The 22750-nt window shown below is 35.7% G+C and overlaps 1 protein-coding gene across 1 annotated transcript in view; it reads right to left on the reverse strand.

Annotated features, from left to right (window-relative positions):
• Positions 1–22750, reverse strand: part of ZDHHC17 (zinc finger DHHC-type palmitoyltransferase 17) — a 92923-nt gene that overhangs the window by 48469 nt on the left and 21704 nt on the right. The window contains exons 2-5 of the mRNA XM_021678557.2: positions 18883–18986; positions 12161–12283; positions 4433–4510; positions 3687–3831 (exon numbers count right to left, since the gene is read on the reverse strand). Coding sequence (XP_021534232.1) covers positions 3687–3831; positions 4433–4510; positions 12161–12283; positions 18883–18986 — 450 coding nt within the window. The remainder of the gene's footprint in view (positions 1–3686; positions 3832–4432; positions 4511–12160; positions 12284–18882; positions 18987–22750) is intronic.

Below are 22750 nucleotides of genomic sequence, written 5' to 3' on the forward strand. Positions count from 1 at the left end.
TCGCCCATTCCTGGATTATATAAAGGCAGCAGTTCTAATCCAAGTTGCGTTATCTACCTAATACACCAGTCAGTGCAGAGAGGACAGAGTTATAGTGAGTACACTGCAAAACACTCTATACTTCTATACAGCAGTTCTCTGTGAGCCACTATTACCGATGGGAATATGTCTCAAATGTGAACATTAGCCAAGTGTACTGAAGCAGAAAAAATGCTGAGAATCAGTACATTAGACAAACTAGAACACACATCCTTGGACATCATTAGATTTAGTCCCTCATCATGAATACTGTAATCAAAAGTTACACCTTATTCATTATAAATCCATTTACAGATTTACGTTAACTTTGGTTGGGAACATCTTATGTAACCTCACTCAGTATTTCCAATATACACATTGATTTTTTTTTTCAATAAAAATCTTTAAGAAAATCTCAGAAATGAGAAGCTTCCTAGTTCTTTATATGAGTCAAGTACTAACTATTTTACTTCCTTCAGGGTCCTAATTTCAAGAGAGCCCAACTAAATTTGATGTCCAATTAAAACAAACACGTAAATTCTTGTTTTAGTTTCTTCTTCCTTCTTAGTTGTTTTTTCATATCTTTTTTAAAAAGTGATGGTATTAAAAAATATCAATAAGTAAAATTAAAAATGTAAAAGAATGCCACATCTCTAGAGTACTAAAAGAAAAATGAAATTCAACCTTTTCTTTCTTTGGGTCGGGGTTTAAAACTTGGTACTTCTTTTCCAAGTTCAGCCTGGACGTATGGGTATTCTCTATTAGGAAGAATTAACAAGCCCAGATCAAAAGCTTATGGGGATTCCATGATCAACAGGGCTCCATAACTTAGCATTTTCCCTTTTCTCCTGAAAATCATCCAAAAGAATTGGTAGTGAGCACTACATATATTTCAACAGTATAACTAAAATGAAACAAATGTGAAGAACAGAATGACAAACTAAATGGAAATGTTATATGCCCTAAGAATGTAAAACTGATACAATTAACAAAAAATGGAGAAAATGGAAAAAGGTTGAAAAGAAAGTATAAGTACCTAATCTGTAATAGCTATGAGTCAAAGAATATTAAATATTAAAGCTGAAAAATCAAGTAATAGAAATGTAGTTACATCTATCAGAACGAAGTTAACACTAAAAAAAACAATATTATAGACTAAAGTCAGTAAAAGACAGGGAAGAGAAAGAAAAAATAAAAATATACTAATTTTATTATTACTTATAATTGGGAACTAATCAAAACTAGTAAGATTTGAGCAAACATCTGATTGAAATAAGACAGAAAGAGAACTGTGTGACTAAGGAAAGGATTTACCAAGCAGAAGATAAGATCAAGCACAAAGGCCCAAAGACAACAGCACGGCTCTTCAAGGAAGAGCAGGAAGACTGGTGTGTCAAAGCAGAGTAAGGGGGAGATGACAAAAGATGGGCCCGTGAGGTATCTCAGACTAGACTACACATGGTTCTGTAGTGCTTCTGTAGGGAAGGACTTTGGACTCCATTCAAAGTATGATGTGATGAACACTAGAGGAGTTTCTTTTATAATTAGTGTATACATGGAAAAAATTCTGGGAAAATAATATACTAAACTGTTAAAGAAGGTGATCTCTGGGAGCGGAGGGGTAAGGGGAGAGGTGGAGTTTCATTTTCTAAGTCATACTCTTCTCTTACGTTCGACTATTTTACAATAAGCATGTTAGTTTTGTAGTAAAAAAAAAAAAAAACAAAAACAAACTTACTCATGAAAAAGAAAACAAATTGCCAGACATTTATTATCATCGTGCATTTATTATACAAAAGGTACTGTGACAGGTAGAAATCCCTGTCCCGTAAGAATTTTATAGCCAACATCCTATACCAGAGTTAAAAAAGATTACTGAAACATCCAAACCCCAAAACCAATAAGCTAACAAAAAGACAAAAAACTTATACCATTTCTCTTACCCAGTTAAAAAAACAAAAGAAACAGTGAACGCATATTGTAAATTTATACCTGCAAAATAAAAGGCCACTAACAACACTATCATGTGTTACAGCACCATCCACTGCTCCAAACCCCAGTCTAAAAGAAACTTGGGAGAACGAAAGTAATCTCCTGTGGCAGCTAGTATCCAAACATGGCCCCCAACAAACCTCACCTGCTGCTCTACCCATCTGTTCCCACAATGAACATGAACTGGCCCAGTTACTTGCTTTAACTGACATAATGGAACAGAAATGTTGCTGTGCCAGTTCAAGACATAAGACTTATAAAAGGCAGACTGCTGGGGCGCCTGGGTGGCTAAGCGTCTGCCTTCGGCTCAGGTCATGATCTCAGGGTCCTGGGATCGAGCCCCGCACTGGGCTCCCCGCTCAGCGGGAAGCCTGCTTCTCCCTCTCCCACTCCCCCTGCTTGTGTTCCCTCTCTCACTGTGTCTCTGTCAAATAAATAAAATCTTAAAAAAAAAAAAAAAGGCAGACTGCTTCTGCTTTTGTTCCTTTGGGAGCTCCCACCACAGAAGAAGTCTACTTCCCTGCTTAGAAAGACTATGTGCAGGGGTACCATGGAGAAGGAATTCTAAGACTACATGGAGTAAAAGAGAGGACTTGCTATCTCAGCACTCCAACTGAACCCAGCCTTTTACATTCCTATTAAGGCATAAGGTATGAGTGAGCCATCCTCCATTCCAGTCAAGCCCCCAGATAACTGTAACCCCCAGCCATTATCACAAGGTAAAGAACCACCCAGGCAAGCCCAGTCAAGCTAAGGTAATAAATGGTTGGTATTGTTCTAAAGCCATTAGATTTTGGGGGGAATCTGTAAACACCGTAATAGATAATAACCCCCCTCTTCCAGCAATTAGCCAGTCTATGCCTCTTACACTATAATGCACAACACACAACTGTCATTGTGTGGCACTGCCAACAACAAATATCTTAAAGTATTTATAAAATAAATACTACTCAAATTCCAAATCTGTGTAAAATTTAAAATAAATACGTTAACAGCAATGAATTAAAATCATTTATCTTACTCTTATGATGAGATCCTTAGCTATAAAGCTAATGTTTAAGTATAACCAGAGAAAAAACATGAAAGAAAAACTGAGTGACATTAATTTCAACAAAATACATTTATCACAAAAACATGGCATATATAGACTGGTACCCGTTTAATGTGATTATAGTCAGTACACACTCGTGAAAAATCAGGAAGAAGCACTTAAATCATGAGAAGTTTTCTGACATGTAAGAAGCAGCATTATTTTATGCAGCAGAAAATGAGAAACTGATCCTAAAGAATTTATCCCCCACTCTGAGAAGTAACTTAATAGAGAAAATAACCAGCAAAATGTTCAAATAAGCTTAAATGAATTCAGATTATATTCAAAAGATGTAAGTAAGGGGAAAAAAAGATACCTAAATTTTCTTACTTTCTGGGATTCATCTCTATCATTCTCAGAAATAAAAGATACAGCTTAATGGATCATTACCTGGTTCTTGAATATCTTATTTTTAACTATATTTATTACCTCAATCTCAAACTAACTATATTATCTTTTCTCTTCATCCATCAGAAAATACTATTTAAATATCATCAGGTTGTTACACTTGTAACACCAATGATAATAGGCATTTAAACCATGAAGAACATCTGATTAAAATCCACACCATTGTGATTTTTTTTACCTGTCCTTTTGCTATGAGATAAGCAACAATTGAGGTATGTCCAAACTGAGCAGCCAGATGAATACAGCTACATCCTTCTCCATCAATTAATGAAGGATCTGCACCATATTTCATTAGTTGCACAACCATAGATAGATGACCTTGTCTAAAACATAAAAGAATAAACACTTAAATATATAATGTTATTTCAAACAGGATCTCCTGGAAAGATCTTTCTTAAATAGGGCAATGGTAGAAAAGATTACACAATTTTTTTTTAATTTCTTAAAATATGTATATGTCAAGACATGCTTAGGATTTTATGGTTCTTAAGTCTCAACTGAAATAAGAGGCTTTTAAATTTTATAAAAATACTTATAACTTCTTTAAATATGTAACAAATAGTTACTATATTCTATTAATCCTATTCAAATATAATCTTAATTGTCCCATGAACTGGGCAACTTCTTTAATTGTAAATATATAGAGGCTGCGTAAGTATTACATTTACAAATCCAAAGTTTAACTCAATCGTAAACTAACTGGATTAATATCAACATGGTGAATGTCCTAAAGACACTTTGGGACAATAAACTTTGCTGCCAATGCAGGTCATACTGTATAGCAATATATTAGTATACTGTTGATATTAACTATTAGCATAAGTTTTCTCATTCATTTTAGCATATCATTAAAAAAGGAAAAGTTGTTTAGTTATAGACTAAAAAAGGTACCAAAAGAAAAAAAATCCAGAAGCAAATTTAAACCTTGTGGCCCAGTGCAATGGAGTGGAATTTAGGTCTCCTCCAAGTTGATCCACAATAGCACCTTTCGAAATATAGTATCTATAAGACAAAATTTTAAATAATTTAGACAATTTTCATTTTCAATTTTAAGAAATTATGTAAAAAATAAAGAAAAAAATGTTTTCCATTGTCCTCATGCTAGTTTATGCCTTTGATGATAAACAATCTTTTGTGATATTTAAAAAATATATTTAGTAGAATTTTATATCAAACACATTACTCCTTTGTTCTAGAAGTAAAAGGAAAGTAATTTTTTTTTAAAGTTACAAAAAAGAATAGTAATGCCAATAACAATCATATAAAGAAGAAGGCAGTCAGAGAACCACAAAGACTTGGATCAGAGTGCAGCAGCAGATAGAAAGTTGTAGAATAGGCCACTTAAGTCTACTATAAGGAGAAGCTCAGCTTTATGAGCTTTACTTTCCTCACAAAATTACTGTAGATTAAATCAAACAATATACGTACAAGACTTATAAATTGTAAGTATAACACAGAGGTTCTTTACAATGCCTTGTTATACCTTTAAAGCTGTGTTGCTTTAAAAAGGAAGAACCACCCCATTGCTTAATATATTAACATAATAACATCTGATATCCTCTGAAATGAACAGGACCTAGCTGCTTACCATAATGTTTACTTTGGATTGCTCAATGAATGAATCTTGAATATAAATGACTTCAAGCCTTTGATGTCAAGTGCTTGATGGTGAATATTACTGAGATTCTTAAACTGTTCTAAGTGATTACTGCTTCAGATCACTAATGCATTTACTTCTAATGTACACAGTTTTAAACATTTAATATACTCATACTTACATGCCTGATGCAGAAATTTATTGCTTTATGTATCTGTTAAATTGGTGTTTTTAAAGCACTATGTAACAAAGGGCTAAACTCCACTCCATCATGTAAAATAGTTTAAAGTGACGTAACAAAGTATTTCCAGACTAAAATATTTCCAGTCCAAAATATCAAAGACATTAGTCTGAACACAAATATTTAACTATTCCTAAATTCTTTCTTAAGGAACTTGGTAGACATTATATAATAGTTGAAAATGGTTTTTTGAGCCCGAAGAGAAGTATAGCTCAGCCAAAGAACAACTTTGACAAGAGCTGCGATGTTTTTTTAAGGCAATTTTATTACCTTCTCTATAGTCAACATATTTGTTCCTGAGTTATTTTTACTCACATTTCAAATCTTTGCTAGGGCTACAGTAATGAATGATTTCCAGACTGGTTCTAAAGTACAACTTTTTTTTTTTTTTTTTACCCCCACAGGGATAGGAGAATTTTTTTTTCTGCAAACTAAAGAACAACTTCTATCACCTTTTCATTGTAAACTACTGGAAGGGAAGTACTAACTTTTTACAATATGTTATTCTTTATAGCTGTAAGACCCTAGCTCAAAACCACACAATTCTGAAATGATCATGTAATTCTTATTTTTAAACTCAAGCCTCCCTGCATACTACAAGGTTATCAAGGAATGTTCCTGTAGGTACCAATTAGTGATCCCCAGGTTTTGAGACCAGATCATCAATGAACAAGAGATATCAACAAGTATTTGAAAGATGAAAAGTAAATAGTTAAAACTCAAATGTCTCCAGAGGGGGACACCATTGAGAAGCAAACCAGAATATATTATAAAACCCTAAAAAGACTAAGGGATTAAAGGTAATTGTTACCTCTGTAGAATGCAGTGAAAAAACTAGAGTATAAACAGAAACACTGGTTCAAAGTTAATAAAAATTGCTGAAAAAACTGTTGTTTTGTAACTTATGTTCTCACTGAAAGTTCAGTATTTAGCATCACAAACAGGCATTTTAGTGACACTGAAACAAGCAGCTGACGCTGCTAGACAAGTATTTCTTTGTGTACTGTAATGTTCAATCTCAAAATGTGACTACTCAAAATTTTAACATTATTGTAATAATAACTCAAATTCTTCAAGTTCAGATTCATTCTTATGTCCCTAAGCTTCATTGTATGATGATTTCTGGCTCCAGCCTCAGGCTCACACTGATTTCAACACTCAACCATTTGGCATTTGCTGAAAAGTGTATTCAGTGTACCTTTACCAGAGAAATTTGAGACTCATGAAATTAAATCAGAGAACCATATGAGACACTATACTGAAAATAGCAATTCAATGAAAGTTTACACTCTAAATAACAACTACAACCCCCGGCTCCTCTCCTTGTTCAGGTCAGCTGGCAGACATAATTGAACTCCTTCCCACAAAGAGATGAGAAGATTTTTCTCTAAGAGACACTGAACAACCCCAGAGAAAAATTTCTAGAAACAGATATTGGGAGGTTCCTGTTATGATCTAAGTTCTACAACTTCCAATCAGCTTTGTTATGTCTCTCCTAAATATGACCAAATAATTGAGGAAAGTTTCAAATATGGAAGGAGACCAAATAAAAGAGAAGAAGCCTAACATAAACAGATAATAGAGAAGAAAAAAGAAACAAAACAAAAATTACAATTAATATCCTCCAAAAAGTAAGAGAAGATAATATACTCATGATATGAAGAACAAAATATTTTCTTAAAAGGGGGGTGCAGAAATCAAGGGAAAAAATGCTTGAAAATTGAAAATGAAATAGATAAAATTAGAAATTCAAAGGAAGGATTAGAAGAGAAATTACATAAATTAAGAAAATCTCCCCAAAGTACAACAGCTATACTAGGAGATAAAAATTACTTGGTATATGAGGTGCCTGGGTGGCTCAGTCAGTTGAGCATCCTACTCTTGATTTCAGCTCGGGTCATGATCTCAGGGCTGTGAGATCAAGCTCCACGTGGGGGTCCAACACTCAGTGCAGAGTCTGCTTGGCATTCCCTCTCTGCCCATCCCCACCCGCCCACCCCCACTCACGCTCTCTACCTCTCTCTAAAATAAATAAATAAAATGGAAAAAAAAGTACTTGGGATGATGATAAGAAAAAGAATCAATCTGGTTGGTTTCAGTATCTGAGTTCCTGGGGGGAAAACAGAGAAAACGAAAGTGAGGCACTCTTGAGGGCACCATGCAAGAACAACTCCCTAATCCAAAAAAGCAAGCTTCCAGAAAAAGTGGCCATATTATGGTCATAAACTGGATTTAAAGTCAGTCAGTCAGTCAGTCAGTCAGTCAGTCAATAAATAAATAAATAAATAAATAAAGCCAGGCAGCCAGCCAGCCATATCAGTGCACAATAACGTGAGCTTTCACAAAGTCAGGGATAAAGAAAAAAAAAAAAATGTAATGTTCCCAGGGAAGAAGAATAAGCCACACATATAATGTGTTCTCAGAAAATTTTAAACTCAATGTTTTAACAAAGCCCCATATTCCTTAATAAAGCTTCGACTTGAAATCAAACTGAAATCAAGTATTATTAGTTACTCTTGAAGAAGAGTCCTAGGGTAACAAGAGATTATTGAAGACAAGAGCTTGAGATAATCTTTTCTATTTTATTATATTGGGGGAAAAGCTGAGAAATAAAGACTTTCACTTGAAAACATTAGAAATACAAACAATCCAGGCTAAGGTGAAGGTCTCCTCCTTTCCATATTATACTTACTTTATACCTTATCATCATGAAAGTGACCCAACTACTTTGTTTGCAGTAAGTCCCTTTAATATACCCTGATGGAACATAACTGTTAGAAGAGACACTTCTCCATGGATCCCTCACATTCCCATATATCTTGCTAGGTATATGAGTAGAATGCAAGGTCCTGACCACTTTTACACAGGTCATTCTCCGAGTTGTGTTTGTATCAAACAACCTTGAGAGATGAGGTAATGTCACCCTCTGGAACAAAGAGCAAGCTTGCTTTTATCTAAAAACACTGAATTCCCCAAGATGCAATACAAACCCACTATGTGTGCTGTATCCATCTGGATAACCTCAAGCCACTCCCACAAAACCTAGGAGTATGAGGGTCCTATGCAAATATGATGTTCATACTGTTTGCTGTGCTATGGATATGCTATAACTTTTAAGTAGGAGTGTAATTCCAGAGTCAACAGAAAAAGTAACCTTGAGGCTATGAATACCAGTTGTTATTGGAAACTGCCTTTACTCACCATGTTTGTCTTAAGAAAGTAACTTGCTAGATTATGCATTGTGAAAAATTAAGTTTATCTACCTGAAGATATAATATGCACAGAACCGATTATTAACCCACTCTACAATTACTGACTTTCTTCTATAACCTCACTAGTTCACAAGTGGCTTGGAACATTTGTAAGGCAGGCAGTATCAAGTCTTTTTGTCTGTATTTCTCACTTCAGACTTTCTTCTTTATTTTTAAACACAAGACAAATGGAAATTTTTTAACCAACAGAATCTCAATAGTAATATACAAATTAAGAAAATAATAAGGTAATGCTTCAAAATTCTGAGAAAACTATTTTTAATCTGTAAGTCCATGCTTAGTCAAATCACCAATAAGGTGTAAGGGCAGAAATGATAGTAACTTCAAAACATTTACTCTGTCTCTCTCAGAAAGCTATCAGAAATTGTGCTCTACCAAAACTACTAAAACCAGGTAGCAACCCAAAAGAGACAAAAACCTGAGATCCAGGAAACTGAGACCAGCACTGAAGCAAAGGGATTTCCCAGAATAATGGCAAAGTCTCACGATAATGGCTGCATAGTAGCTCTAAAGAGCAAACAATCTGGGTTGGAGCAGAAAAGTGGAGAATTCAGGAATGATTTCCTCTATCCCCCACCTCCAAAAATGGAACAGATAAATTAGCTGATACTGTTTGCATACAGAGGGATTTTACACTTCTAAGAGTATGGCAAGAATTAGTTACAACATAGGGAAAGTTTTAAAAATGAAATAACTGTTACTTCAGGCAAAAATCAAAATTCCATAAGGAAAAAACAGATAATCACAAAACACTTCAGGACTTAGCAGTGAGAATTTATATACAACAACTTAAACTTTGCATGGTGATTTAACTAAAACTATAGTAGAGGATGGAAGAATTGTTAGTGGTGAGGAGATCTAGGACATCTAGATATCCCAAAAATAGAAAGTCAAAATATAATAAGTGATAAATCAAGAAATAACAGCATAAAAGTTGGCAATATTTATTAAAATTCAACATTCAGCTTTCTAACTTTTTTACTCCTATAAATTTTACAGATATATATGGACATAGCAAAATGATATGTGACCAAGATAACAATTACACCAGTGGTTGTTAATGGTAAAAACACCAAAATCAATCTAAATGTCCATCAACAGGAAAACCATTAAATAAATTAAACCCATATAATTGAACACTATATAGCTGTTTAAAAAGAATGATGCAGCTCTTATTTGTACTGACAATGAGAAATCTTGAAGGTATATATTTAAATGAAAAAGCAGAAAAAATGTTTGCTGTCATTTTTTCCTAGATAAATGTAGCAACATAAATATATAAAATAAAGAGTAAATACTGAAAGAAACAGCTCAAGGGCTAAAAATAGTTATTTCTGGGCTACAGGACCGAGAGGGTGGGGAGGGACTGCCATTTTCCATTGTAAGCCTTCAAGTACATTACTATTTGAGTTTTCAAAGTGCTTATACACAATTTTGATTAAAATAACACTAACTGAAAAACAGAGGTTGAGAAGGTTAGATCATTTGAATCAACTCTCCCATTAAAGAAAACTAAAAAAGGTCAATGAAATCTAAGAAACATTTCCTAAAAAGTAAAACCTAAGGAGATTAAGAGCATTAACCAGGCCAAGATTCAGGAGAGGGTTAAAATCTGGAGAAGTTAGAAAACCGCTTGGGCACCACCTGCCCTAGAGATAATTTGCTGATACAGAAGAGTTGGCCAAGAGGCAAGCTAAAGGGCAAAAGCAAAACAAAGGTTGGGACCCCAAAAGGTTACACTGTACCAGTAATTATGAACCAGAAGTAAACCTGGCTCTAGCCTGGTCTTCAGCCACCTGAGGAATCCAGAAAATCTAAAGCCTTGAAATTAAATTAAAGGTGGGCCTAGCAGAAACAAAAGGAAATCTCATCTTAGGCCTCAAATTATTCAACAAATAATTTTCAAACACAATGTCTAGTACATATTTAAAGATAATCAGGCACAGGAAGGAACATTAACAGATACAGATTATCTTCTCAGATACAGTTATAAAGTAACTATATTTACTATATTCAAGTATACAAGACAAGATTGAAAATTTCAGCCACAGATGATTTAAGTAATACAGGTTTGAAAAAGATAAATGATAAAAATTCTAGAACTGGAAAATAAAATTAGGAACACATTGAATAGATTTAACAGCAGATTATACATAGAATAAATGAACTGGAAGGTAAGTCAGAAGTTTCCAGAATGAAGCACACCAAAGGACAGTACATACAAAAGAGAAGAAACACAGAGTATACAATGAAAAGGTCAAATAGACATTTAACTGTAGTTCCAGAAGGAGAGCAAAAAAAAGAATGGGGTAGAAGCAATAGTTGAAGAAATAACAGTTGAGATTTTTCCCAGAACTGATGAAAACATCAATCCAAAGAATTAAGAATTCCTTGCAATCTCATTCAGGGTAAATAAAAAGAAGTCCACACCTACTTACATCATCATGAAACTGCAGAAAACCAGAAACAAAGAGAAAAATCTTAAAAGCAGACAGGAAAAAAAAAAAGCCTTCAAAAGCACAATATTTAGACTGATTTCTCAATAGTAACAGAAGCCAGAAAACAGAGGAATGTTATTTTCAATGAGTAAAACACAAAAATAAAACAAACAAAAACTGCCAACCTAGATTTCTATACCATGTGAAAATTCCTTTCACAAATGAAGATGAAATAAAAACATTTTCTGACAAACAAAAACAGAATTAGACATCAGGAGACCCATTATCAAAGGCAGAGGGAAGGTCAGACAGACAAGAATAAAAAAGGAACAAATAAAATGGAGGTATGCTCTCTGAAGAAGGTGATTACCTGCTTACCTTCCTTTAGTATTCAAAAGGGCAATTTCTTTTCCCTAGCCTTAATATCCTAGTTGTCTCTAGACTCTGTATGCTGTACTTAAGTGCACATCTGCAACTAGTTTATTTCAGATTCATGTCTTCATCTGAAGAACTTATGTCCAAATTGTCAGAGACTGCTAAACTAGATTTACTAAGACTTCCTATTACCCTGACTCTTGCTTATCTAACTACCTCTTATTAATACTAAGCAAGCAGATTAGCAGTAAGTAACAAAAATCATTTACACTTAATATGTATTCATCACTTATGCTGGCATGAATACTTAAAACAGATTATTATTACCTATTATTTTGGTAACCCCTCTTTTCTTTTGTAGCTTTTTCCCCACAGAATTCACATTTTGAATGTGAGCTGCAAATTACACTGCTGAAATCCTGATTCCAACTTTTATTAGCTGCATGTCATCGGTAACATATTTAACCTATTTATGCTTCAGTTTCCACATCAGAAGGACAGCAATTATTATTTCAAGAATTAAAATTAAAGGAAAGATACATGAAAAAGCACTCAGCACAACACCTTGTATAAATGCATATTCAATATATGTTAAAAACAATTTTCAGGGAAAAAAGGTACACAGAAACTACATTTTAAAAGCAATGAATTTTAGAAAGTATTAACTTTTATAATTATTTGTAATAATTTTATAATAAATAATTACTTTAAAATACAGAAAACACATACTTGACTAAATCTATTCTGTTATTGATGGCAGCCCAATGGAGGAGTGTAACATTTTCTTTGTCTGGTTGCCGTACATCATAACCTGCTTCCACCAATTCTCGGCAGCGTTCATATATTCCGTATCTGGGAAAGAAAGAAAATATGAGATCGTTACTACTATTTGACAAAAAATTTAAAGCTGAAAGTAACATTTCCAGAAAAAAATAATGCTCCATTTTGATACCTGGAAATTATTTTTTTTTTTATTTGTCAGAGAGTGAGAGAGAGTGAGAAAGAGCACAAGAAGGGGCAGCTGCAGGCAGAGGGAGTAGCAGGCTCCCTGCTGAGCAAGGAGCCCAATGTGAGACTCGATCCCAGGACCCCGGGATCATGACCGGAGCCAAAGGCAGGTGCTTGACTGAGCCACCCAGGCATCCTGATACCTGGAAACTAAAATGGACTTCTCAAGGTAAAATGTTACTTTAAAAATATCAATATTCCAGGGCACCTGGGTGGCTCTGTCAGTTAAGCGTCTGCCTTCGGCTCAGGTCATGATCTCAGGGTCCTGGAATCGAGTCCCACATCAGGCTCCCTGCTCAGTGGGGAGCCTGCTTCTCCCTCTCCCTCTGCTCTCCCACTCGTGCTCTCTCTCTCACTCACTCTATCTCAAGTAAATAAAATTTTTTTAAAAAATCAGTATTCCAACAGCTTTTACTAATCCAGTTAGTAAAATTTTTACAGTTTTAAAGATCTCATCTATAAGAATGCAATATCTCATCAGTTGGAAGAGAAAAGGATACCAGAAATAAAATGTCTAGCGATTGCTTGTTTTTACTAATATCACCACTTATTCCACAAAACACTTAAGGCTGCTTATAAAAATAATAAAATTATGTTAAAAAATATTAAATCACACACACACAAAGAAACATGTTACAAGAGCTTATCAATGATTTTAAAAATGAAAAGAAGGATGCTTCCCAAGCTTCAGGATTCTTTGTTTACAAATTTAGCTTTGATATTCCTGAGGGCAAATGAAAAAGGATGTGTGGGACGGGAAGCAGGGTGGGTAGGGGAAGAGTCCTGTGAGTTCAAGCCAATGAGGCAGAAGAGAAAGTATACTGGGAGAGTTCTAGGAAAGATGATTTTATTTGATAAAGAAGAAAGGCACTTGTGGAGAGCCTGATCCTTTCCTCCCTTTCAGCTTTTGATCACTGTGTGGCAACATAAAGTTTTTAAGCTTTTTACTATGGAAAATTTCAAGCATAAGCAAAAATGGAGAAAGCAGTACAATAAACCTCCAAGAATCCGTCATGGAGCCTCAAGACAATCAACTTTATTCTAAACAAAATATATGGTCCTTGGAAATAATGAGACACAAAAACAAACTTAAACGAGCTTTGACTATATTTGTAATTTCAGAGTGGTCTCCAAAATGGGGAAGGCACACCAAAGGGTGGGGCTGGGGGACATAATGGGACTTTAGAAGCAAATATTAAAACATCTACCTATATTCATGGTGTAGTTAATAAACTAAGCTTCACACAGCCTGCACACTGCTGCCCTCATGGGCTGTGTACTGTGTGTGTACGCAGGCACACACACAGGCACAAGGTAATCAACCTACAGCAAGAGCAAGAGTTCCATAATTCACAGGAGATGACGGTGGTACCTTAAGTTCTTTGTTCTTTTTCAGAAAGCTGCCTACATGTGCCTAGTGAAGTGAACTAGACATATTACCTTAAAGAGCAGAATCTACCTCACACTTTAAATGAGAGAAGTGACAAGTGACCACAAAAATCATTTTTTAAAACTTAATGTATGTATGTATGTAATCTCTACACCCAACGTGGGGCTTGAACTCACAACCTCGAGATTAAGAGTTGCACAATCCTCTGACTAAGCCAGCCAGGTGCCCCACAAATCTTTTTAACCATACAAAGAAGTGAACTGCATTTTCCCTTTAACAAAAAAGAAAGGTATATCAAATTTACTGCCTTTTGGGGGGGCAAGGGCTGGGAGCAGTAGTGATGGCAAATGAATACACAGTATACTATCAACCATATATTCTTAAAATGGGTAAAGACAGTCTGTTCCCCTTCAAGGCAAAGGGGTATTGTAGACACAGTGAGAAAGTAACTACTTTTACTTCAGAAAAAAACTTGCTATAAAGAAAGTATTTTTTAAAAACTGTATGCTGGGAAATGTTTACATCATTATATAATGTAGTTTCTGAAAGATCTAAATATATCACCTATAAAAACCTCATGTGAATGTACTAAAATATTTTGAAACAATCTTAACACCTGCAAACCCATTTATTATAATTATAAAAACACCAAAACCTGAATAGTTTGCAAGAATTGGCATTAAAAAATGGATATTTACAAGGTAAAGTTCAGTAAAATATTTGCCTAGTGAGTAATGCTGAAAAAGTAATTACTATGACTTAGTAAATGCAGCATATGCTGTAATTCTCCCATCATGTAATTATGTATTTTTGTGAGGTTATCTTTTTTCCAGCAAAAGAAAATCATTACAACAAAGTAACCAAGCAAAAAAAAATTTAGGATCAGATTCTATATCATTATAATATGAAATATTAAACCATCTAAAATAATAATGAAAAGCATATTTAATTACACTACTCTCCCTATAAATAAGATTTATGAAAGATATTAAAGACCTAAAGAAATATATATACCAATATCCCCCAGATTGATCTGCAAATTCAATGAAATTCTAATTAAAATCACAAATGAGTATCTCACGAACTTCTCAAGTAGAACCTAAAATTCATTTGTGAGAGTAAAAAGCCAAAAATAGCTAAGACAACTGTGAAGACTAAGAAACGATTAAAACAATGTGGTACTATACAAGATGAAACAAATGAAAGAGTATTTAGAAATGGACCAGAGTGACGTCAGCATCAGAGTAGAATAAGACATCCATCGTTTTGTCCCCCTTCCAACAACAGTAATTTGGCATCTAGTCATGGACAAAAGTGCCTCTGTTGGAGTTGTAGGATCCAGTACCACACTCAAAGGGAGCTGAGAAGTCTCAGCCACCCACGTGTTGGGTAATAGGCATACAGACTTCAGCCCAGCCATGGATCCTGCAGTGGCCCATGAACTGGCTCCAGTCCTTCTTGACAGTGGTCTGGGAACCCTGTACAACACTGTCTTAGACAACCACCCACAGATGAGAGAACCATTGTGGAAGTCCAGGTTTCCAGAGGAGATGTTCTACCACATTACTGCAGAAAAGAAATACAAGTTTTGACACAATGAATAGGAGTACCAAATAGTGAGCGACATGACTGGGAGGCGGGGGGTGAGAAGGGGCTAGGAGAGCAGCAAGACAGGATTCTAGAGAACATTAAGGGGACACAAATCCCACTAACTTCTTTGTGAACTCCATCAAAATACATAAAGAACTTTTACAAATCAATTACAAAAAGACAAAAGAACTCAAATGTTTGCTCAGGAAGAAAGCCAAATGGCCAATAAACATAGGAAATACATTCAACACCATTTGTAATCAGAGAAAGGCCAATCAAAACAGAAAACCATTTCACAACCATTAAATTGACAACAATTATTAGTGTGACAAAACTAGGAGTTAGCAAGAAGTAGTCAAAGAAGAACTCATTTCCTGCAGGTGCAAGTACAAATTGGTACAGCCATTTTGGAAATCAATTTGGCAATAGTTGGTAAAGTTGAAAGAACATACTGAAGCCAGAAATTCCACTTGAGAAGAACTCTTGTTTATGTACATAGGAAAACAGGAAAAAGGACATTCATTGACGCAAAGTTTGTTATAATAAAAAAGTACTGTAGAAACAATTTTACGTGTCCCTCAGTAAGGAATAATAGAATAATACAAAGCAGTTAAACAATAAACTAGGTCCTTATTTGTCAACACTGATAAATCACAAAAGCTATAGTTTTTTTATTTAAAAAAAAAAAACAAGCTGTAAAGTGATATGCAGAGTAGAATACAATTTATATAAATTTTAGGCACATATTACAATGACATATTTTGTTTGTAGATGTTTGTAGAAATAAATGTACAGGAATGTTCATGAGAATGATTCACAGCAGTTTCAAGAGAGCTTTCCTTAGGGAGAATGAAGAGAGCACATTGAGCAACCTGTAGCAATTACAGCAAAATGTTAGTAGCATCTGTTTAATCTGACAGTTATCGTCTTCTCCATACTGTAGAATTGAAATGTTTCTTAATTTAAAAAAGTGTTTTTAAAGGTAGAAATTACAGACAGCATACTTTTCAAGAAATAGAAGAGTATGTGAAGTATAAAGAAAGGTGGTTATTTTTTTCTTAAGATCAAAGATACTGGAGTCTATTTGCTGATGGAAATGATGCACTTGGGTGAGACAGATTAATCCCAAATGAGTGAAAGGAGCTATCAAAAGGAGGAGTCTCAAAAGGAAAGATGAATGTAACGCAGTGTAATTTGTTTGCTAAATACAGGTGGCACGATGTGCTCTGATTTTCGACTATACATAACATTCCAGAAAGTAAGAGGGCCACCAGTGAAGTAAGGACCTCCAAAAGTTTGTCCTTCCACAAAAGTAATGAAAAAACTGCCAGAAAGTGTCAAAATCAACTTTTTCAGAACTCTGGGAATTAACAAAAGGCGTCCAGCAATCCAAGGAGCATTCAGTGAAAAAAACAGCTGAATTTCAGTAAGAACAGAGAACTTTGTGGTACTTTAACATATCATAGTACCAGCCTCTCTCCTTGAAAAAATGTTTGTATTCCTGGTACTAGTGTCACCAGCTCGACCCCAAGACCTGACCTCTTATGGCCCACATGCTTGAACTGACTGACCTTTGTCCCACATTTTTCCTTAAGCTCTTCTTTCCAGCTATCTCAACTCAGGCAAATGGAAACCGAAAGCCCCCTCAAGTGATAGCGACTGCCCTGACAAGACCACCAGCTGGCCCACACCACCCAGACCAGTTCGATTCTAAGCCCCGAACTGCATGGATGGACTATGGAGTAACCTCTAGAATGACTGACAACTACCTTTATTCATTATAATACTAAAATCTCCGCCCAAAGAGGAGCACAAGCCTCATTTACATAACATACAACGTATGCACAGGCATGTTTCCTTTTCCTTAAGGCAAGTGTGCAACCTTATACCCACCTCTACATGCAATGACAAGAATCCCTTTTAAAATATTCATTCATCATAACCCTACATAAAAGGAACCCATCCAAACTTGCTCAGGGAATCACAGCTTTGCAAGTTATTCCCCGTGATCTCCTCACTTGCCGCAAATAATGTTTACTTGTGCAACAACTCCACCTGGTGTATCTGTGACTCACCAAGAAGTGAACTCACATTGGTTTCATTACACTAGTAACTAGTAACCAGAGTTCTCTCAAAGCCTCATTCCAAAAGAGAAGTCATTATTTGACCTGTCTGGTGGTTCCCAGACAGGGAAGAGTCCACTCAAAAGGTTCATCTATTGAACCTCACTTAAACTCATTAAAAGCTTCACCTTGGGGGTTGTTTGTCAAATGTTTTAACATCACAGCTGCTTAAGAGGATGGGTGACAGTTGGGTCCAACAAGAGACAAATCAAAAAGCTTAAAAGCAAAAGCTGAGGAATAAGATATCCATAGGGGCTTTGAAAAGCTCAGACATATCCCTGGAAATCTAGAAGGCCATACACAAGCTTAAGGTCGTGTGCACATGTTCAACAAAGACCGAGGAAGGCCCGAGGCTCTCAGGTCTAATTGACCTTGAGGTTCTGGGCAAGCAAAAAGCGAAGGCTAAGGCTCTAGTAAGCTGCCTGGCAGAGTGCTAAGTGTCCTAACACACACACACACACACAATTCCACACACACACACACACAGTTCCTCAACAAAGATCAGGCCTACTGGTTCTAGGGATTTAAGAAGTTTCTGTCCAGTTATTTACTGACCACTACCTAACTGAGCAGAGGCTTCAGTGGCCACACCATGACAAAAATACAGACTTTACAGAATTAGTTTAGAAATGGTATAAATAACAACAAACCCTAGGAGAATCTGATATAAAAACTATCACCTCAGGGGCGCCTGGGTGGCTCAGTCGGTTAAGCATCTGCCTTTAGCTCAGGTTATGATCTCAGGGTCCTGGGATCAAGCCCTGCATTGGGCTCCCTGCTCAGTGGAGAGTCTGCTTCCCATTCTCCTTCTCCCTCAGTGCTCTCTCTCCCTCTCTTGCTCTCTCTCAAATAAATAAAATCTTTTTAAAAAAAACTATCACCTCATAGAATTTGAATAGTCCGGTTTTCAATAAAAAAAATTACAAGACATGCAAAGGAACAAGAAAGTATAACCCATTGCGGGGGAGCAATTAAAAGAAAACGGTCCCTGAGGAATCCCAGACATTGGACTGACTAGAGAAAGACTTTAATCAGCTATGTTAAATCTGTACAAAGAGCAGGACGCCTGGGTGGCTCAGTCGGTTAAGCGGCTGCCTTCGAGTCCCACATCGGGCTCCTTGCTCAGCAGGGAGCCTGCTTCTCCCTCTCTCTCCCTCTGCTTGTGCTCTCTCTGTCAAATAAATAAAATATTTAAAAAAAAATCTGTACAAAGAGCTAAAGTATGAGAACAATGTCTCACCAAATAAAGAATTACCAATAAAGAGAAACAAATGCATGTGCTCATATTTCACTTGAAATACAGATGTCAAAGAAGAAAACAACTACAACAAAAAACTTACTGTGTAGCCTTGACTATGTCCCATGTGCTGTAATCATCAATATGAGTTTTCCGTCCAAGAGGTTCACCATACCCATGGTTATAATGGCTTTGGGGTTTGATTTCCTGTTAAAGAGTAAATCACACAACGGCAAAAGTTCAGAAGAGAGGTACAGAAAATGTTTCAATATTTTACTACCATTTTTGCACTGTTTGAAGAATGTTCACTATTGAAATTAAGTTTTACCTTATTCTGAAGACTGTACTCTTCAGAGAAAAAGCATGTTCAATAGATCTACCCCTTGTGCACACTCTCAAAACAGAAAAGCTGTGAGACTAGAAATTAGTGGCAAATCTGAAACAAATTTATCTTTAGCTCCATAGAATTCTTACTTCATCAACTCTCATTCTCTCAGACCAATTTTTTTTATTCCAGCATAACCCCTACCTTTAACACTCTATTTTTTATTTTAAAATATATTTTGAGTACAACTGACATGCAATATTACATTAGTTTCAGGTATACAACACAGTGATTCAACAACACTCTTTTTTTTTTTTAAAGATTTTATTTATTTATTTGACAGAGAGAGACAGCGAGAGAGGGAACACAAGCAGGGGGAGTGGGAGAGGGAGAAGCAGGCTTCCTGCCGAGCAGGGAGCCCAATGCGGGGCTCAATCCCAGGACCCCGAGATCATGACCTGAGCTGAAGGCAGTTGCTTAACCAACTGAGCCACCCAGGCACCCCAACACTCTAAACTCTCCTTTAACACCTAGCACTCTACTTTAAAACCTTCATCACATGCCAAATAAACTCTAAGGTGGTAAAGAAACAAACCAATGGAGATCATTCTTCTATTATTATCAGATACTATCTTTCCTTATACTCCTTTATGCTGAGGGCTTGTTAAACATCTACCATTAGGTGAGTAAGGAACAATGGGGCAGCTCTATAAAATGTAAATCCACTTAAATAGTTCTAAAAAGGTCAACACTCTTAATTTTAAACTTTTACAGAATATTACATCCACTCAAAGCTCGTATGCTGTGTGTAATTTTCTATTTAAAATACAAAATTTGTTACGCATGGTCAGCTCCCTCAATATAACACAGCACTAAGATACAATTATTTTTCCTTTATATGACAACAGAAAACTAAGCATGTTTGGCCTGCTACACATAAAGCACTATATGGTGTACTGCAACCTCAGGCCAGGACACGGTAAGGCCAATACAAAGTTTAAGAGGTTGCCAAAAAATTCAGTAATCAAGATAGAAACTGCCCAAGTGTCCATCAATAGATGAATGGATAAAGAAGATGTGGTATATCAGCCATAAAAAAAGAATGAAATCTTGCCATTTGCAGGAACATGGATGGATAGAGGATATAATGCTAAGTGAAATAAGTCAGTCAGAGAAAGACAAATATCGTATGATTTCACTCATATGTACAATTTAAGAAACAAAACAAAGAAAAAGAGACAAACTGAAAAACAGACTCTTAACTACAGAGAAAAACCGATGGTTACCAGATGGGTGAAATAGACAAAGGGGATTAAAGAGTACACTTATCATGATGAACACTGAATAATATAGAGAATTGCTGAATCACTATATTGTACACCTGAAAGTAATGTAACACTGTATGTTAACTATACTGGAATTTTTTAAAATATATCTTAATGGGTTCTGTTTTAAAAATCAAAGCCAAGGGATGCCTAGGTGGCTCAGGTGGTTAAGCTATTGCCTTCGGCTCAGGTTGTGATCCTGGGGTCCTGGGATGGAGCCCCACCTCGTGGCTCTCCCTCTCCCTCTGTCCCTCCCCTCTGCTCATGCACTAGCTCTCTCTCTTTCAAATAAATAAATAAAATCTTTAAAAAAATTAAAAAGCCAATGCAAAAAAAAAAAAAAAATCCCAAACATCAACCTTTTAAATACAGATAGCATCAATATTGTTGATTTTTCCTTTTGCACCAGGCTCCACTGTGGCTCGGAGCAGCATTGCAAACATACACCAAATACATTCACTTGCCTTTTACAATCCAGAGAGGAAGGACAAAGTAGGTAAGAAACTTAAGTCACATACTAGAAGAACCTTCCAATAATAAGTTAAAACCTAAACAAAGACAACGTAAGATCTAAAAAGTAGTAACTTTAAAACCTATTTCAATTTGAAAATCTGTTAGGGCAAACTGCTATTCTTATTTACTAAGGACTAACGTTTTGCTTTTACAGACAAAAAAAACAAATATTCATAAAATACAAAATAAATCTCTTTTTAAGGCTTACTATCCTAATGTTTCCATGTGACTTTAATTCCATTTTTATCCCCAGAAACCTCACTCATTGTACAAAATGATTAAGTTGTACTCTTAGTTTCTCCACAGACCATTCTGCCTCAGTGACATTGCCAAATGTTCTAGAAATGACTTTTTTCTTCCAGTTACATTTTTAAATTAAATCTGTTTTATCCATCTATAAAGTTTTTGTTTTTACTTTTTGGTAAAAGAAACTAGACTTTTTTTTAAGATTTTATTTATTCATTTGACAGAGAGAGCTCGCACACAAGCAAGGGGAGAGGCAGGCAGAGGGAGAGGGAGAAGCAGGCTCCCCACTGAGCAGGGAGCCTGATAGGGGATCAATCCTGACCTGAGCTGAAGGCAGACCCTTAACCAACTGAGCCATCCAGGCGCCCCAAGAAACTTGACTTTTATTTATTTATTTATTTTTAAGATTTTATTTATTTATTTGACAGAGAGATAGAGAGCACAAGCAGGGAAACAGGAGAGTGAGAGGGAGAAGCAGGCTCCCCGCTGAGCAGGGAGCCCAACGTGGGGCTCGATCCCAGGACCCCGGGATCACGACCTGAGCCAAAGGCAGCTGCTTAACTGGCTGAGCCACCCAGGTGCCCCAGAAACTTGATTTTTAAAAGATAACTCTAATATATCCCTACAGTAATTCCAGAGAGGTAAAGTTATTCCCACTAAAAGGCAGAAGTAATGATTTTAAAGCAAATCTCCAGCCTATTTCATTTCCAAAAAAAAAAAAAATTATAATACGGGTTTTGAATTATCTTTTTCACTTTTAAACAGACTGGAAACTGATTCATCTATAGAAATAGTACCCCATCACTGTGACAAATGACAACACTCTCTATTAAGATAATCACCACTATCACTAGGCCTAGGAATAACAATTGTAATTTTTTAATTTCAAAAACATAAAGAAAGACGATGGACTCTGAAAAACAAACTGAGGGTTCTAGAGGGGAGGGGGGTGGGAGGATGGGTTAGCCTGGTGATGGGTATTAAAGAGGGCACATTCTGCATGGAGCACTGGGTGTTATGCACAATGAATCATGAAACACTACATCAAAAACTAATGATGTAATGTATGATGATTAACATAACAATAAAAATTTTAAAAAACAAAGAAATACACTGTATTCATGTAAATAAGTATATCTTCAATAAATGTACAGATAATATTAACTTTTAATTACAAATTTGCTATTACATATCAGATACATTTTCAACACATAAATATTTAATAATTTTAAATTGTATAATTTTTCCTTGATTTTTATGGGAACCAAGAAGCAACTTAATTGATACTTGCCAAGAAAAGTAATATGAATTTAAAAATACATATGTAGATCACTGTAACTTTTAAGAAAGCAGTAAATCCAATAGAAGCAGCTTGGTGTAATAGAAAAAGTCCTTGACTGGGAGGCTACTGAATTCAAAGTCTGCCACCTTCTTATCTAGGTTATACCCAGGGAGGCAATTCACTACTACAGGATTCAGGTCCCTTATTTGTAAAAAGAGAAGGATAAATAAGACAAGGACACAGTTCCTCTGAGGTGCCTCAAGGACCAACAACAGGGTGT

The sequence above is a fragment of the Neomonachus schauinslandi genome, chromosome 5 (genome assembly GCF_002201575.2).
Source record: "Neomonachus schauinslandi chromosome 5, ASM220157v2, whole genome shotgun sequence".
Lineage (NCBI taxonomy): Eukaryota > Metazoa > Chordata > Mammalia > Carnivora > Phocidae > Neomonachus > Neomonachus schauinslandi.